Source organism: Parus major, chromosome 5, assembly GCF_001522545.3.
Source record: "Parus major isolate Abel chromosome 5, Parus_major1.1, whole genome shotgun sequence".
Lineage (NCBI taxonomy): Eukaryota > Metazoa > Chordata > Aves > Passeriformes > Paridae > Parus > Parus major.
In genome coordinates this window covers 1548182-1562910 of record NC_031774.1, presented here as the reverse complement: position 1 = coordinate 1562910, position 14729 = coordinate 1548182, and the positions used below count along the sequence as shown (strand labels likewise).

The window sequence follows — 14729 nt, the reverse complement described above, 5'->3', positions numbered from 1 at the left end:
GGCTTTCTTACTTTCTTATTTAATCCAGTGGCACATCCAATCTTTAACAAAATTACAGCATTTCTGACAATTCAGAATAAAATCCTGGTTTTGTTTATACATTTTAGTCTGAATTTTTAAATTCTGGTTTAGATGGAGTCATACCTGCCTAGGAAGTTCAGCTGTATTCTTAAAAACATAATTGGAATGTGACAAAATGATCTTACAAGGCTTGGCATGTTTGGTTTTCTGTGAAATTGCACAGACATGGCTATATAGTTGTGTCAGAAAAGACTTATATATGGTGACATGCCAAATCAAACAGCCTCCAGGGTAATCATATAATCTCATCAATTTTATTATTGTGGAGCTTGCTGTGCCACTCTGAACCATCCCCAAAATAATTTGTCTGTTTTAAAATCTAGCAGAGTTCCTTGTACATTGATATGAAAACAATTGAATGTTGTTAACAAATTGTATTCTGATGTTCTAAAAAATAAAAAAATAATTTAAAAAAATTTGGTTGGGTGTGCACTCATCTTCTTTAATTTCATAGCTTTAAACACTTCTTCCACTAATGTAGTATTTCTTGAAAATGCATGCCCTTGATTATTGCAAATTGATTATACAAGATGGAATAAGATGGTCAGTCTTTTGGGGAGAGTTTTCCTTGTTATTGTTTCTTTTTGAATTTTTGATCATTCTCAATGATTGAGGTACAATATTTTTGTGTGTATGTTAAATTTATTCAAAAATTAAAACACACAAAAGTATCAGTCTTAAACTACCTATACTTAAAATTCCTCAGGACATTTTAATTGGTGAAAAATTGGTTTGAAATTGATATTTTTCGATATTTTGTACTGAAGTTATCAAAAAAATTTGACTGTGTTCTATATTAATTGGATTGGTGATTATACTTCATTGAGGAAAAATCTGATACTGCCTTGCTACCCATAACAATACATTTAGTTAAATTTAATTTAATAATTTAATGAACAACTTTGGGTGTGATTCCTTCTTTCAATGTTCCTTTGCTGGTAAAAACCAATGTGGAATAAAATTTCAAGGTATATTTTCCAAACTGATTGAACAAATATGCCAGTGCATTTTCCAAAACTAATGTCAAGTAGTTTCAACTGTGAAAGAGAAAAATTAGCTTTATTTTTTGCTAGAATTCTAACCATGGCAGCAGAAACTTTTCTGTCCATTTTCTGGCTAAACACAGAGCAAGAATGCTGAGCAAAAGATGACTTTGTGGTATTTTTGATGGTTAATTTGGTCACTGTGTAGCAATAGGTTTTGATGGGTAGTTCAGATATTCCCTTTCCATTTATTAGACCCTGTTTAGATTAGCCAGGTACCTCATTTTTGTTCTAATGCATGGTATTTGTATTAGTGCACTTCACAGCTGTCACAGTTTCTCTCTACATATTGCACATACCTTCAGAAAAAATAGAAGATTTGTAAGAAATCTGTTGGAGTGAAAGGCCTTGTTATGCTTGATGTGCTTTTACCAGTTTGTTACTTACATCTGTATCAGAGGTGAATTTAATTTAAACTTTTGATTATATGGAAAGCCTGATTTACAATGCAAGACAGTGTGAATTTTTCTTTTTTTTTTTGAATGAACTGCTTATGTTCTTGGGGCAATATATAAACTGTCACAGCATGAAATCAATTTTCTGCCTTGATTCATCCTAAATCTGAGATTTCTAGCACATTAGTATTGCAATTAGAAACATTAACAGCAGACGGTCGCATGAAAGCGCGCTCTGCTCGCTGACAATTTAGCGTATTTCTCCTTGTGCAAAACAGGAATCCGGGAAAGAGCTGGCCTGAGCCTCCAGCCCGCTGATAAATTCATCAGCTCAAACTTGAGAGGGATGGCGAGTGTGTGCTGGGCGCTGTGCTAAGGCAGATTATTCATGCTTACTTGATTCAGGTAGGCTTTCCGCGAGCTTCCCGCTAAGCCTGGGAATGCGGGACACTGAGGCCTATTCAGGGCTCTCTGACACGGACCCAGCTTTTATGGCTTTTCTGGGGGTTTATTAGTGCCAAATCCCAGGCTCCACCCAGTTTGTAGGCGCTGTGCTCATTCTTTGGAACCAAGAGAGGTTATCACCTACCTTAATCCATGCAGCGGGGTGGATTAAGGACACCAATGTGCCTCAGGATTCTCAAAGAGGATCCTGGAAACTTCTTGTTTCTTCTTTTTTGCTGTCTTTACTAAACTCTATTGGGCCTCACTAAGGATTTGCATCTGAAATGGGCAACCTGGAGCTTTTCTCAATGAAGACATCAGATCAAAGTTCAGTTAGTCAAGGCCTTTCTAAAACATTAAGGGGGCTTGGAAGTACACAATAAAAAGATGAGCTCTGGCAGAGATTGCAGTAAAAACATTCTGATCTGTAATCCGGATAAAGAATAGATTATAGGCCAAAGAACAGCCCCTGTTTAAATTGCTTTCAGAATCCCTGTTTTGAATAAAGTTACATTTTACAATAAAAATATTTAAATTTTGATAGAATGTTTTGTTTCATTGAACTGCCAGCTTTAAAAATCAGATACCAATAAATAAAGTGGTACACTGATTTAGAGAATGTGCTTTTCCACTTTTTATTTTGTTTTTGTAAAACTGGCATGCCTCTGATGACTACATATTCATAAGCAATTCCATGGGTTTTTTAAATTAAAAACTAATTATTTCTTTTAATTAAAAGTTGGGGTTTCGTTGGTTATTCTCAGAAAACGATTGCGTTATTGTTACTGTTGATATTCTCTGATAACTGACCAGGCCTAACAACTATTAGTCAAACAATTTCAAAATATTTACCTTAAATCAAATCATTCTAATTAATCTTAACAGTTTAATAAACTTTTGGTAAAATTGTATCTGCTTAAATATTTTCTATCTTTATATATAAATATAAATATTGAATATAAATAATATATTTATATTCTATTTTATTATTATATCTATTTATATTTTATATATATATTTTTTTATGCTATAATAATCTGGGGTGTTGGAGAGGCTAACTTTACATGTATAATTCAAATAATGTTGCAGGTTCTATTCTGAATTCCTTTAATGTGGAACAAACAGATGCATTTATTTCCTCTATTTACTATGTACAACATGTTCAAAATGTGTTTTTCCTGCCCAGGTATATGTTCAATTTGGTTTATGATGTTTTATATATCAAAATTAAGATCTGAGGGAAATGTATCTTCATTATGGGAAATCATAGTTATTGCGTGTAATGCTTAACCTACTGTTTATTCAATTTTCAAGGAATTAAAAATAGTTTTAAACTATTTCCTATTTTTCTATAAAAATCACTTTTATGAAGATGCAATAATTTGTTTTTTTCACTGATTATTAAATAAAGGGAAACATTTTCCAGGTGAGCTGAAAATATTTCTGTAGCACCATAGAGTTGTCAGAGACTGAAAAATCTGAGAGGTGGAACACATGATGTTCTGCCCATTTCATAGACCTGGCTTTTGCAAATTTGTGGTCATTTGTCTAGAACATGTGCAAAAATACATTCTTTTAATTATCTGGCTGCACTTTGGTGCTCCAACCTGGCATAGGAAAGGTTGAATTCTGTGTGAAAAGTATGACAACAAGGGAATGAAAACTTAGTAAATATTATAATGTTTTTGTACTTGAAGCTTTAATTTAAGCTGAATGGGGAGAAACCAGAGGTTTGAAATGTATTCCTAGTTAATTACTTTATTTTGCCAGATAATAGTTTAAGGTTGTAATCAGTATTGTTGTTTCCACAGGCCAGCCCAACAACATATACAAAGTTTGGCCATTATTATGATGTTTCTAAAAAAATGTCTCCAGAACTGTGTCAGTCTGTAAAATGGCACAGTTTTTACCTCCATGAAGAATTGTCTTTCGAGCCTAAAATGAAGGCATGGTAAGTTTCAATACCACACTTCTGCTGTGTGTAAATGGATTTTGGGTATTGGCAGGAAAGGACATTTTTGCATCGGCGCTCGCTGTGAAAACCGCTGTGGTGATGGAGGGGGGTCAGGAGCAGTTGGGATATGGGTCCCACTCGGTGCCACACGCCTGGAGTGGCACAGGGACAGCTCAGAGCTCTGCTCCCAGCTGGGGGAGGGAGCAGGTTGGCAGTGACAATCAAGGCAGACGTTACTAGGACAGCCTAAGCTGTCAGCCTAGGTTCAGCTGCTTCAGCCCAGCCCTAGTGACAGCCGAGTGTGGGGACTGGGGAGAGCTATTCCTGTCTGGATGAGAATCCTCCCTGAGCTCAGAGATGGGCTTGGCAGGTGGCTCTCAGTCTTAAAAGGATAGCTGCAGTTTTTAGGGCTTAGGAGACAGGCCATCCTTGACCTACATAGCTTAGAGTGCTAGATCAGATTAGTTTATGATGTGCTTTTACTTCTTACATCCTACAGCTTCTCCTAAGGAAAACACAATATACTGTGAATAAAATTACAATCACTAATTATGTCTTACCAAACATTTCCTATTCAAACTCTTCTTGGAATGAATAACTTATTATGTTTATGTCTGTCAGTAGTGAATTAAGGAAGACTGAGAGGAAATGAGTGACAGTAGCAAAGACTCATATTAGCCTGTAGACACAAGTCCATTGTATCTTTCTTGGAGACATTTCAAGTCAAGTCAAACATTAAGGCTGGGCCAGCAATTTCTTTGTCCAGCCCAGTCACTGAATTTATATAATAGTATAATTTATATAATTTATATAATACCTAGCTTTATAGATCCCAGTGTATAGGGCCAGCTCCTGGAGGCAGTGTGGGATTCATTGGGATTGATTTCCATGCAGTGCACTCATATCAAACCTCAGATTTATGAAAGAGGTGCAGTATGAACCACCTTCCATAGAGCTGTAGCAAAGCCAAGGCCAAGTCTCTCTCTAATTCATGTTCTGTGCTACATGATCAAATGTCACTGCTTTGTGAAGTAAATTCTTGTAATAGTGTAAAAAAAACCCGCTTTTAGGACAAAGGAGAGAACTTCTTTCTGTAGTAAATATTTGAACCAACTTTGTTTTTACATTAATTTTATAATTTGTAATTTTTAGTGGCAGAGCAATAGAGGATGAACAAAAAAATATCCAACAAGTTGCAAGGTTACAGTTATTGAGCAATTTAACTCACTTTCTCTTCTCTAGCTAATGAGAATGTTGTGGCTCATTCCATTAACTATATGGCTAGTATAGTATTAGTTCAAGTATTAAAATCAAATTAACTCATCAGTATAGTACAAGAAATGGACTTTATGCATTTGATTTTATAAGCATTGTTTACTGCTGATATTGTCCTTGTGTGCTAGCCTGATAAAAGTCCATCATTCTTATTATGTGAGTTCTAGTCTTTTTTTTGTTTTGTTTTGTTTTGTTTAAATCTAACAGAAAGATTGGATTTAAGTAATTTTCTTGGCAAATTGGAAGAGCACAGAGTGATGAGGTGAGGAAAGTGGTCAAATCAAGCTGGAGTTTGGAATGGCTAATCTGCTTTTCCTCTCCCTGCCACCTCAACGTGGGTCTCCTTCAAGAAGCCTCTCCTGAGGAAATGAAGGAATTGTGGTGTTGGGAATAAAGGCAGGTCCCAAAGTAACAGCCAGCCACCATTCTAAACATTATCATGCAGTCTAAAAGCTGTGTCATAAGGGACAGGGAGAAATAAAAACCACACTGGAAATAGTGAACTCTTAGAAATCTGTGGTAAATGTTGAGTTGTATAAGTCTCTTTCTTTACAGTAGATCCTTTGTCTTCTAACTTTGATTATTGTCATTTCTGACCACAAATATAGTTGGTTTTGGATTCCCTGTTTTAAAAAGGTTGCACTAGGTCAGTGTTAAGACAAGGCAGGGAGAATTTTTCAAAATTACAGTCCCTGATAAAAAGCTTAAAAGAAGAATGGAAGTTGTTGGAAAAATGGAAGCAAAGTTAAAAGCTGACATACAGAGGGTGTAACTCTGTCTTCTGCAGTCATGGGCTACAGTAAATTGTAGTGGCAGAAATACAGGCTGGAAATGTGGAGATGTTTTCCTAATGATTTGCACAAGAAGTTGCCTTGCAGACACAAGTTAGGAGCATTGTAGAATTTCCATCACTGAAAATTTCTAAGGACAAGCTAGGTAAACATCTGTCAGACTTATTGAGGTCCTTTTCATCCCTGTATTTATGATTCTTTAATTCACATTAGTCATGATGTATTAAATCCAATACTATGTATGAATGTTGCCAGTTATTTCACTGCTCTCAATGAGTTCATGCTTTTACAGAAACCAAGCAGACTGTACTGCATTTTTTGCAAATACTGTGATGAAATTCTGAAAGAAGCATTCTTTTCTCAAGGAATTAAAACAAGCTCACAGTCCTCTAAGCATGATTTCATTTTTAAAAGTTTTCTAAAAAGGGGAGGGAAGGGATATTATTTTGCTGTCTCTATTGTTTGGAAAATCAGTTGAAAGCTTCAGGCTTTTAAATCTAACTTCAATATATTGTAGAATAGTAAAACTTTCTGTTCCCTTGCTTAGCTAGACAATGATTTTAAAGAAAGTAGTCACACAATAGTCACCTTCCAGTTGAAATCACCAATTTGTATTAGACCTTATCTTGAATTGCCTGAAGGTCCTACTGGGAGCCTGGGCTCTTGCTCTGTGTTGCAGTGAACTGGGAGCACAGCCATGGCTAGTCAGAATGTCTCTACTTAAAGCAAGTCTTTTCTTAAGCATATGGTTCTCAGACTATGGATAGAACCATACCCAAGGTACCTTAAAAAAGTACTGACAGCCTGAAAAGAAATTTAAAAAGAAAAAAAAAACAATTACCAAAATTACTTGAAGTTGAGAAAACCTCTAAAAATACTTTTTTTCTTTCTTTTCATTTAAGTTATCAAAAGAAGATTGACAAAAAATAAACAGTGGAAGCTGATAAATCCTTCAAAAAGAAGGAAGCATTTTTTAAAAGGGGGCTGGTTCATTATTAAAATAATTTACATTAATAGTCTCTATATTATGAGATGTTTGCAGAAGATTTAATGACTTTCTAAAGGGTATACTTTGCAAGGAACATATCAGTAAAGATATTTCTGAATTAAGTTTTCCCTTAAATTGTGTAGGAGTGCAGACCAAAAGCAGTGATGTGCTGTGGGGTATTTTAAATCCAAGAGTGTTTAGGTTTTTTCACTAATCTTGAGGTTGAGAAGGAAGAGGAAACTGATAGTTCTGTCTAGTTTACTGTTTTCCATAAGTGAATGGTATTATTGTTGAGACATAATGCTTCTTTATAGTACCAAAAGTTGCAAAAATTATGAATTAGCTAAAAAAAAAGAACTTTTATGTCTTCTCCAAATGTTTGCACGTTGTTTTATGTTGTGTGTTCCATTCTAAATATTTATAATGTTGCAGAGTGCATCATGGTTTGAGCTCAGGATGAAATAAATTGTTTTAGTTTTGTAACTACAGCCATTTGAAGAGGCACCTTCTCTCAGGTACTCATCGTGGAAGGTTTACCTGACCCAGTGCACACTTCCCACATGAAGGTCATGAGCAGTGACAACCTCATCCTTCTAAAGAAAGATTTTAGAAGCTCAGGGTTTGGTTTTTTTATTGCACCTTTTTGATTAAATTATCATACATCTTGATGGGAGCTAGTTGTTCCCTAGGTGGTGTCCTGTTTGGGTGGGGCTTTTTCTCTTTCCCTGATAGAGACCTGCTACTTTTGTATGTAATTAATGTTCCTCAAAGAATGTACTTAATCCATAACTTGTTTAGATGCATCTAGAATTCACCTTGACCAGCCTTACTTTTCCCTTGATTTTTTATTTTTGAAGACCTTAAGTTTCATTTTTCCTCCTTGAATTTTGAAGCATCTCTTTCCCCACCCTCCTTTCCTTTGGGAAGAGGTAGGGAGCAAGAAGAACAATCTTTCTTTGCTCTGTTTTCATTTCACCACCCCAGGATGTAACAACAGTTTATACATTTATAGCAGAACATAAACAAGAAAAGGAATGTATCAAATTTTCTTATCAGCTTATACTCACCTGTCAGAAATATGAGTATACTGAACATATATTTTCCAATCCTTGGAAAAACAATACTGCATCTTTTAATAAGAAAGATCCTTTGTCATAATGTTTTGAACATGAAAACATAATGTTTTGAACATGAACATTTGTTTTAACATGAAAACCATGTATTTATAAAAAGGACCAGATCATCCTCATGCTTCTAAGTCTCTAGCATCACATTAAGAAACCCTTTTTATCTCACCTGTTCTTCAGTGAGTGAACTGTTTTTGTAATTGAAGCTAATGTCTTTTTCGAGATAATTACAGAGTTTCCCTTTCAGGATCAGAGATGTAGGGATTTTATATAGGCCAGAAACTCTTGGCCCTTTTGAGAAATCATGTATACTTATACATATGTCCCTCTCTGGCTATCCACACAAGCACTTGGTTTCTTTATGGTCTTGGAAAGAAAGGTGATTTTTTGATTCATTATATTAAAACTGACTTTTTCTTTGCAAATAAAAATGAGTTTTGGAGATTATCAACATCATTTGTTCACCTTAAAGTTTGGATCAGTCCTCCTTTTCTTTCCTGTGCTTTCACACACATGTGTGTATATATCTGTTTTTTGATAGAGGGGCAAAATATTACCCTGTAAAATGGCATCTTCCAGCCAGTGTAGGTATAACATTTAATAACAATGTTTGCTCTCCTTTCTGCAGTTCAGGGTTCCCTTTGGATAATCACTCAAGATGGATAGAAGTTCATTTCCCCATGATAAAAACTAATTGAAGACAGATTGTGAAGCCAGTTCTCCTAAAGGAAGTAGTAAATGGGCCTGAGTGTTTGGTGCCAAAAGAAAGCATAAACCATAAACCTTCTGTGTCTTATCTCATTTTTTATGTTGGGGAAGGGCAGTTCTGTCCTGGTGCTAATGCTGAGCCCAGGTTTACAGGGATGGTGGGTCTGACTGTTCTCCAGGGGTTGTTGCCAGGATATTGTGGTGTCCTGGTCGCTGCACTGCTGGAGCTGGTACCGAGCAGGAAGGCAGGAATATCCTCCCTGGTGACTCTCTGCATTGCAGGCAACACTTATTTACTTCTTTTCTATCTCTGCTTCCAGTCTTGTTCTTCAAGGCAATTACCAAACAAAAAGGTTTGCTAATCAAAGGAACCAAAATAATGAAATTGTAGTTTTTCAGTAATACTTGTAAATCTTACCTTAAGAATGGATGTGCTTTTCAAAAAGAATAAATTTATCTAGAGTCTAGATTTATCAATAAATTTAGATAAAACAGGTTTAACTGTCTTGCCTAATGGAGTCTCCTTTTCCATAACAAGGCTATTTGTCATACCCTTGATAACCTAACCTTTGTTAACTGCTTGGAAACTATCAGCAGAGAAGTCAGAGCCTTTGCTGTAACCAGGATACCTTCTTGCCAGCTCCTGCTTTATCCATTACTGAAGTGCTAAACAAAAAAAGAGTAAAGAAGGAATTGTTTAAACTCATTATCAAAATCAAATCGTGTTTAGTAACAAAACCAAAAAAAAAAAAGATTAGAAATTAGAAAATAAGAAATATCTTATTTCCTTCCTTAAATATTGTGACAAACATTGCCAGAAGGGTAATGCAACTTGCTTTTATAAACAGTGCTTCTACAATATTTTTCATGTTCTTATTTACATAAGATGGGTCAAATTCAAGGAAACCATGAATATTTTAGGAAGAGACAGAAGAGGACCTGTTTTGACATTATTGAAAAATCCACAAACATTACATAATTTTTTTAAAATTCTTTCTTTGCTGAAAATCTCTTTCTTAGAGATTTATTAAAGATCTATTTTATTTCTTTAACTTTGGGGCCCTTTAATCCTGTTAGAGCTTTGGTTATTTTATTCATTTATCCACTAACTTTTAAAAACAAGTTAGTAGTGAATTAGAAATTGGCAAATATTTTGATTGCAGTATATTCTCTGGCAAAAATGTTATCTGTTGTGATAATGCAAAGACACAGAGAGAATTTTGGCTACTGTGGGGGTATAAAGTTCATCCTGTAAACTGACAACTGCCAGGAAGTGTAGGTAGAACATTTAAAGCCATTTATTTTGCAACTAAACATTGGGAAAGTGATGGACTTCAGAAGTTAAACTTCCCCATTTGAACTATTCCTTTTTTTTGTATAGCAAGGCAGACTTTATGTATGAAATACCATGTTGAGATTATATTCTGCCAGTTAATTTTCAGCTCTGAATTTCATAAAGGGTATTAAATTATTCAAGCACACCAGTTTAATCAGTATTCTTCTAGGGTACTAAATCTGAAAGAAAAATAAATAGAGTTTAATTTGGAAACTCCATTTGTGTTCATATAAGAGAAAGGTAATCTCTAAATGTTTTTTGATAGTGATTATTTCAAAATTCAAATTTTTTAGGACCACAGACTTTTTTGATTGTAAATGTTTATAACTCAAGTATATTTGAGGGTTGGGGTTGTGTGGATACCTGTTTTCTTAAAGGAAACATAGATTTTTGAGTTGAAGCAAAAAGACAGGTCATTGCAATTCTTACATGCTTCTCAGGAAAGTTGAAAGAGATGAATGCAAGATTATTTGTGTTTATTCATCAGTACAATGTACTTGGATAGCATTCTAGGCTCTTAGTAAAATAATGGGAATGGTTCCATTAATATTTGGGCCAGGTGGTCTCTCAAGGTGCCTTCCAACCTAAGTTGTCACCAGACCAGACACCCAAAAATTATGAAGCAAATGAGAATATTTTTAGAGGCAAAATTTTAAAAAATAACCTGTCATATTTCCCAAGAAGTACAGCAAGAGGTTTGAATCCTCAACACTTGCTGGTAGTTAGTGAGAGTGGAAGGAAATGTTGGAGCCAGAAAGATAAAAGGGTTTAAGCTGCAGTAAGGAACCTCAGGCCCAGACACCCAACCCAGTGTGGTCCATGGGATTGAAGATAAAAATGTCTCTTTTAAAAGTGAGCACCTGAATTGCTCTTTGAAAGTAAAGAGTCTGACAAGATGATTTGCTGAACTTTCATTTTGTTTTAAGTCTGCTTAAATCTGTTTTTCGCCATCAGTTTGCTTTTGTTTTTCTAAATATTTTCTAAACAATACATAGAGTAAATGCTGCCTCACAATTTTTCTGTCATGCAAATAAAGTAGTGAAAATGTGTGAAAATTTTCATGGAAAGCCAGCTCTCTTCATCAGGGCATTGTCATTGGAATAACAACTGGGTAGATCTTTGTGGGTTACAGAAGATTAGCACTGGGCTGTAATGGTTTCAACATTAAGTTCATACATTATATCATTAATCTTCTAGATGTAAGTGAGCCTGACATAATTAAGTTATCTTAATCCCTAGAGATTTTAGCTTTCACTAAATGTCTGAGCACTGAACTAGTTAATATGAAGCAATCACAACTGTTTATAATGTCAACTTTATTCCAAGAGTTTGAGGGGTTTTTTCCTTCTCTGACACCTCTTTTCTATGTGACACTTGCACTGAAAGCTGCATCTGCTCAAATTTATTTCTTATACAGCTGTTAGAGACATCTAGGAGTGTATTAAAGTGTGTAAGTAAAATATTTCTTCTTACCAACAGGAGTATGAACAGTGGTTATGCAAGGCTGCTTCAGTCCATTCAGAAGATCATTTCCCAGGAAGGCTTTGATGGCTCTGATCCCCAGGTACCAAAGACCCTCACACTCCTCTCTAATCCTGTTTTCTTGATTTTCAAAGGTGACACAAGGTCTTGCATTTTATTTATTTATATATTTTATATTATTTATTTATTTATTTCTATATTAAGGAACAAATTGTTTCTAAGCATTGCTAAAGTAAGCAAGCAAAATAAATAGTGTTGTTCACGTTTGAAGGGGGTTTTTTTTGAGTTTTTAACTGTTACAGATATGCAGGACCATGTGAGAAAGAAATGTAAGACAGCATTAGTAAAATGCCTGTTCTGTGCAATAATATCTGTTTTTCAGATTATTACTTTAACACAATCTGTTCAAGATTCTTGAGGCTAAACATTTACCCTTAAACATTCAGAATTTTAATTGTTATTTTAACTGGTGTGAATTTTTTAATTAATTAAATGGTGGTATCTTTATAGAAATATGAATGCTATTTCAATTTACAAATCAAAACAGCCTATCAGCCTTCCAAAAATCTCTGTATTCTTCATAAAACATAATGTGGGTAATCAAAAACATCTTAAGTGCAACAACATAGGCTGAAAGACCTTTTCTAATTTGAGCAGTGCCCTATCAGTTATTCTTTGGCATATTCAGTAACATGGCAGTCCTTTGGAGCTGGTGGAAATAATATAATAAATTGTATATATTGATGCTTAATCAAAAGGTAATCATTGCTGTACAATAGCAATGCTACTGCAGTAGAAGTCAATTAGCACAGACACTGGAGAGCCTGAAATGATTTAATACAAGACTGTGTACCAGTCCAATATCTTAGGAATCATTTTTGCAGGGGAGATGATGCTGGAAAAGATGTTTTTCATCTTTTTAGAAACATTACCTGCACCGAGCACTTGTAAATGTCGGTGGTTGTGCTCAGCGCTGCCAGAGATGTCTGGGAGGGTTTTGCCTTCCCTTCAGTGGCAGTGCCAGTCTGGAGAAGGCCATTGGTCCCTGCCAGGTCCCTCTCCCCACTCTGTGGTAGCCATGGCAACAGGGATGTGTCATCCTCATGTGCAGCACCAGGATGCTCCTCCTGCCTCAGAGCCCTGGGTGACACAAACACCCTGCCAGCCTCCAGCCAGCCAACAGCCTCCTGCCCCAGACATCAGCCTCTTATTGCTTCTTTTGCTTGATGTATAAAATATTATGTATTTTGCTTTTATATATATATATAAAAGAAAATCAAGGTTTTTCAGAGCCAGCATTTGGGTGTTTTTTTTTGCTTGCAAGTAAGGAAAAATTCAACATCACCGATCGTTATTTTCTCTACTTTTTGTCAATTGTTTCAAAATGTCTTACTGGTGTCAATAAAACCAGAACTTTAAGTGAGATGAATGTGACAGTATATGTTTGCTAAATAATACATATAAGTTTCTAAGGTGAAGCTTTAAAAGTTGGAGAAGTCCTTTTCCAGGCCAGTTTATTGATCTAGAAAGCCATTAGCACTATGTAGTTCTTTCTGTTTCAAAGGAGGTAATGCACATGATTTCCTGGAGTGCTTTCTGTTACTTTCTTTTCATATTCTACTTTTTCCTTGCATCTTTCTTTGTACACTGAAATTTTGTACATTTAACATTTTAGAAGTCTCTAATACACACTTCTTAAAGACATGTCCAGACCTGAACGTAGCAGTGACTCAGAACGCACTTTGGATCTTTTATTTGCCAAATCTCTCAGCAATTCTCTGCTATTTCATATCCTCTTCTGTTTACTGAGCCCTCAGAAGTGTTGTTTAAGTAGGTAGATGTGAAGATTGTAAAGAGCAGCCTGTGTTCTTCTGGACCTGTATATAATTGCCATATATAATTATAAAAGCTTCTGGGAAGTTTGATCATGTACACACCCCCACCCCCAAATAATTCTCTACCTGACTGATAAAACTTTCAGATATTTTTGGCTACTTTCACATCAATTATGCCAGTGATACTTAGATTTATTCCTTTATTTGAAGAGGGTTGTGAAGAAAACTGAGCTGAATGTGACTCACCCCAGCTGAGAGATGGTTTAACACAATTAGGAAGATTAGTGAAAACTACCATTAGAGGTTTAGTAGGCCTTTGATAAAATGGCCAGGCATCTCCAGGACCTAGAACAGTTAACATTAGTTTTATAGAACCATCTGCAGGTTAATTTTATTTTTTTTTTTACTGTCCTGCATGGCTTTGTGGACCTTAGGACAATAATTCCTGTTTGAGGTATGAGAATATAGAAAATTTTGGTCAAAGTTGACCAAAGCAATAACCTATTTGTTCCCACTGGCTGGAGCATCTTTGCCAAGGTCTAACTGGAAAATCAGAGTATGAATTACCTATAAGCTACAAATACAAACATTGAGTTTACATCCTTTTTAAAACCTCTCAGTAACTCTTTGCTGCTGATCATTAAGTGGGAATTCTTCATAAACTGATCATGGTATTAAGTTATACAGAATAGTTCTTTGTTTCAGAATGTCTTGGGGTTTTCATGTTTGACATCAGAGCTTTAATAGGCAACTATTTCCTTAACATTTCTTTTGTATACTTTGGAGGCTTTCAGGGTAATTTTTGGGGAGGATTGTTTGGTTTTTTTTGTTGGCTTGGAGTTGGGTTTTCTGAATTCTTCATAATCAGAATTTCTGCTGCCAAATCAAACACTGTTACAAAAATTACATGAAAAAAATTTTAAAAAAAGAAATTAGAAAATAAATCCAGACTTCCAGACTAATGTGAATATAAAAGATCTAGTGGTATATCTAAAAAATAAGTTATCCTACTCTTTACAGCAGGCTGGTTGTGGGAGAATATATTAGACTTAAGCTTTTCTTATATTTCAGTTGTGGAATAAACTGTCAAGGCTATGTAGGCCTGACAGAATTATACTGGTAGAAGTTCTATTACTGGCCAGATAAATATTATCTGGTGTTTGGATAGCTTTATCTTTTACTACTCTTATGATTTGATGTTGTGAAATAAGCATCTGTCATCCTCTCTCCAGTAAGAGAACAGTTTTTTCCTCTGTATGTTGTTCTTATG

General features: G+C 35.2%; 1 protein-coding gene across 8 annotated transcripts in view; it reads left to right on the top strand.

Moving 5' to 3' along the window:
* Window positions 1-14729, top strand: part of ELP4 (elongator acetyltransferase complex subunit 4) — a 136285-nt gene that overhangs the window by 26755 nt on the left and 94801 nt on the right. For all 8 annotated transcript variants that reach the window (XR_004497753.1, XM_015631213.3, XM_015631211.3 and 5 more), the window contains exons 5-6: window positions 3775-3914; window positions 11622-11706. Coding sequence is in view for 7 of the 8 variants with exons in the window: in XM_015631213.3 (XP_015486699.1) it covers window positions 3775-3914; window positions 11622-11706 (225 nt within the window). In the remaining variant the exon portion in view is untranslated. The remainder of the gene's footprint in view (window positions 1-3774; window positions 3915-11621; window positions 11707-14729) is intronic.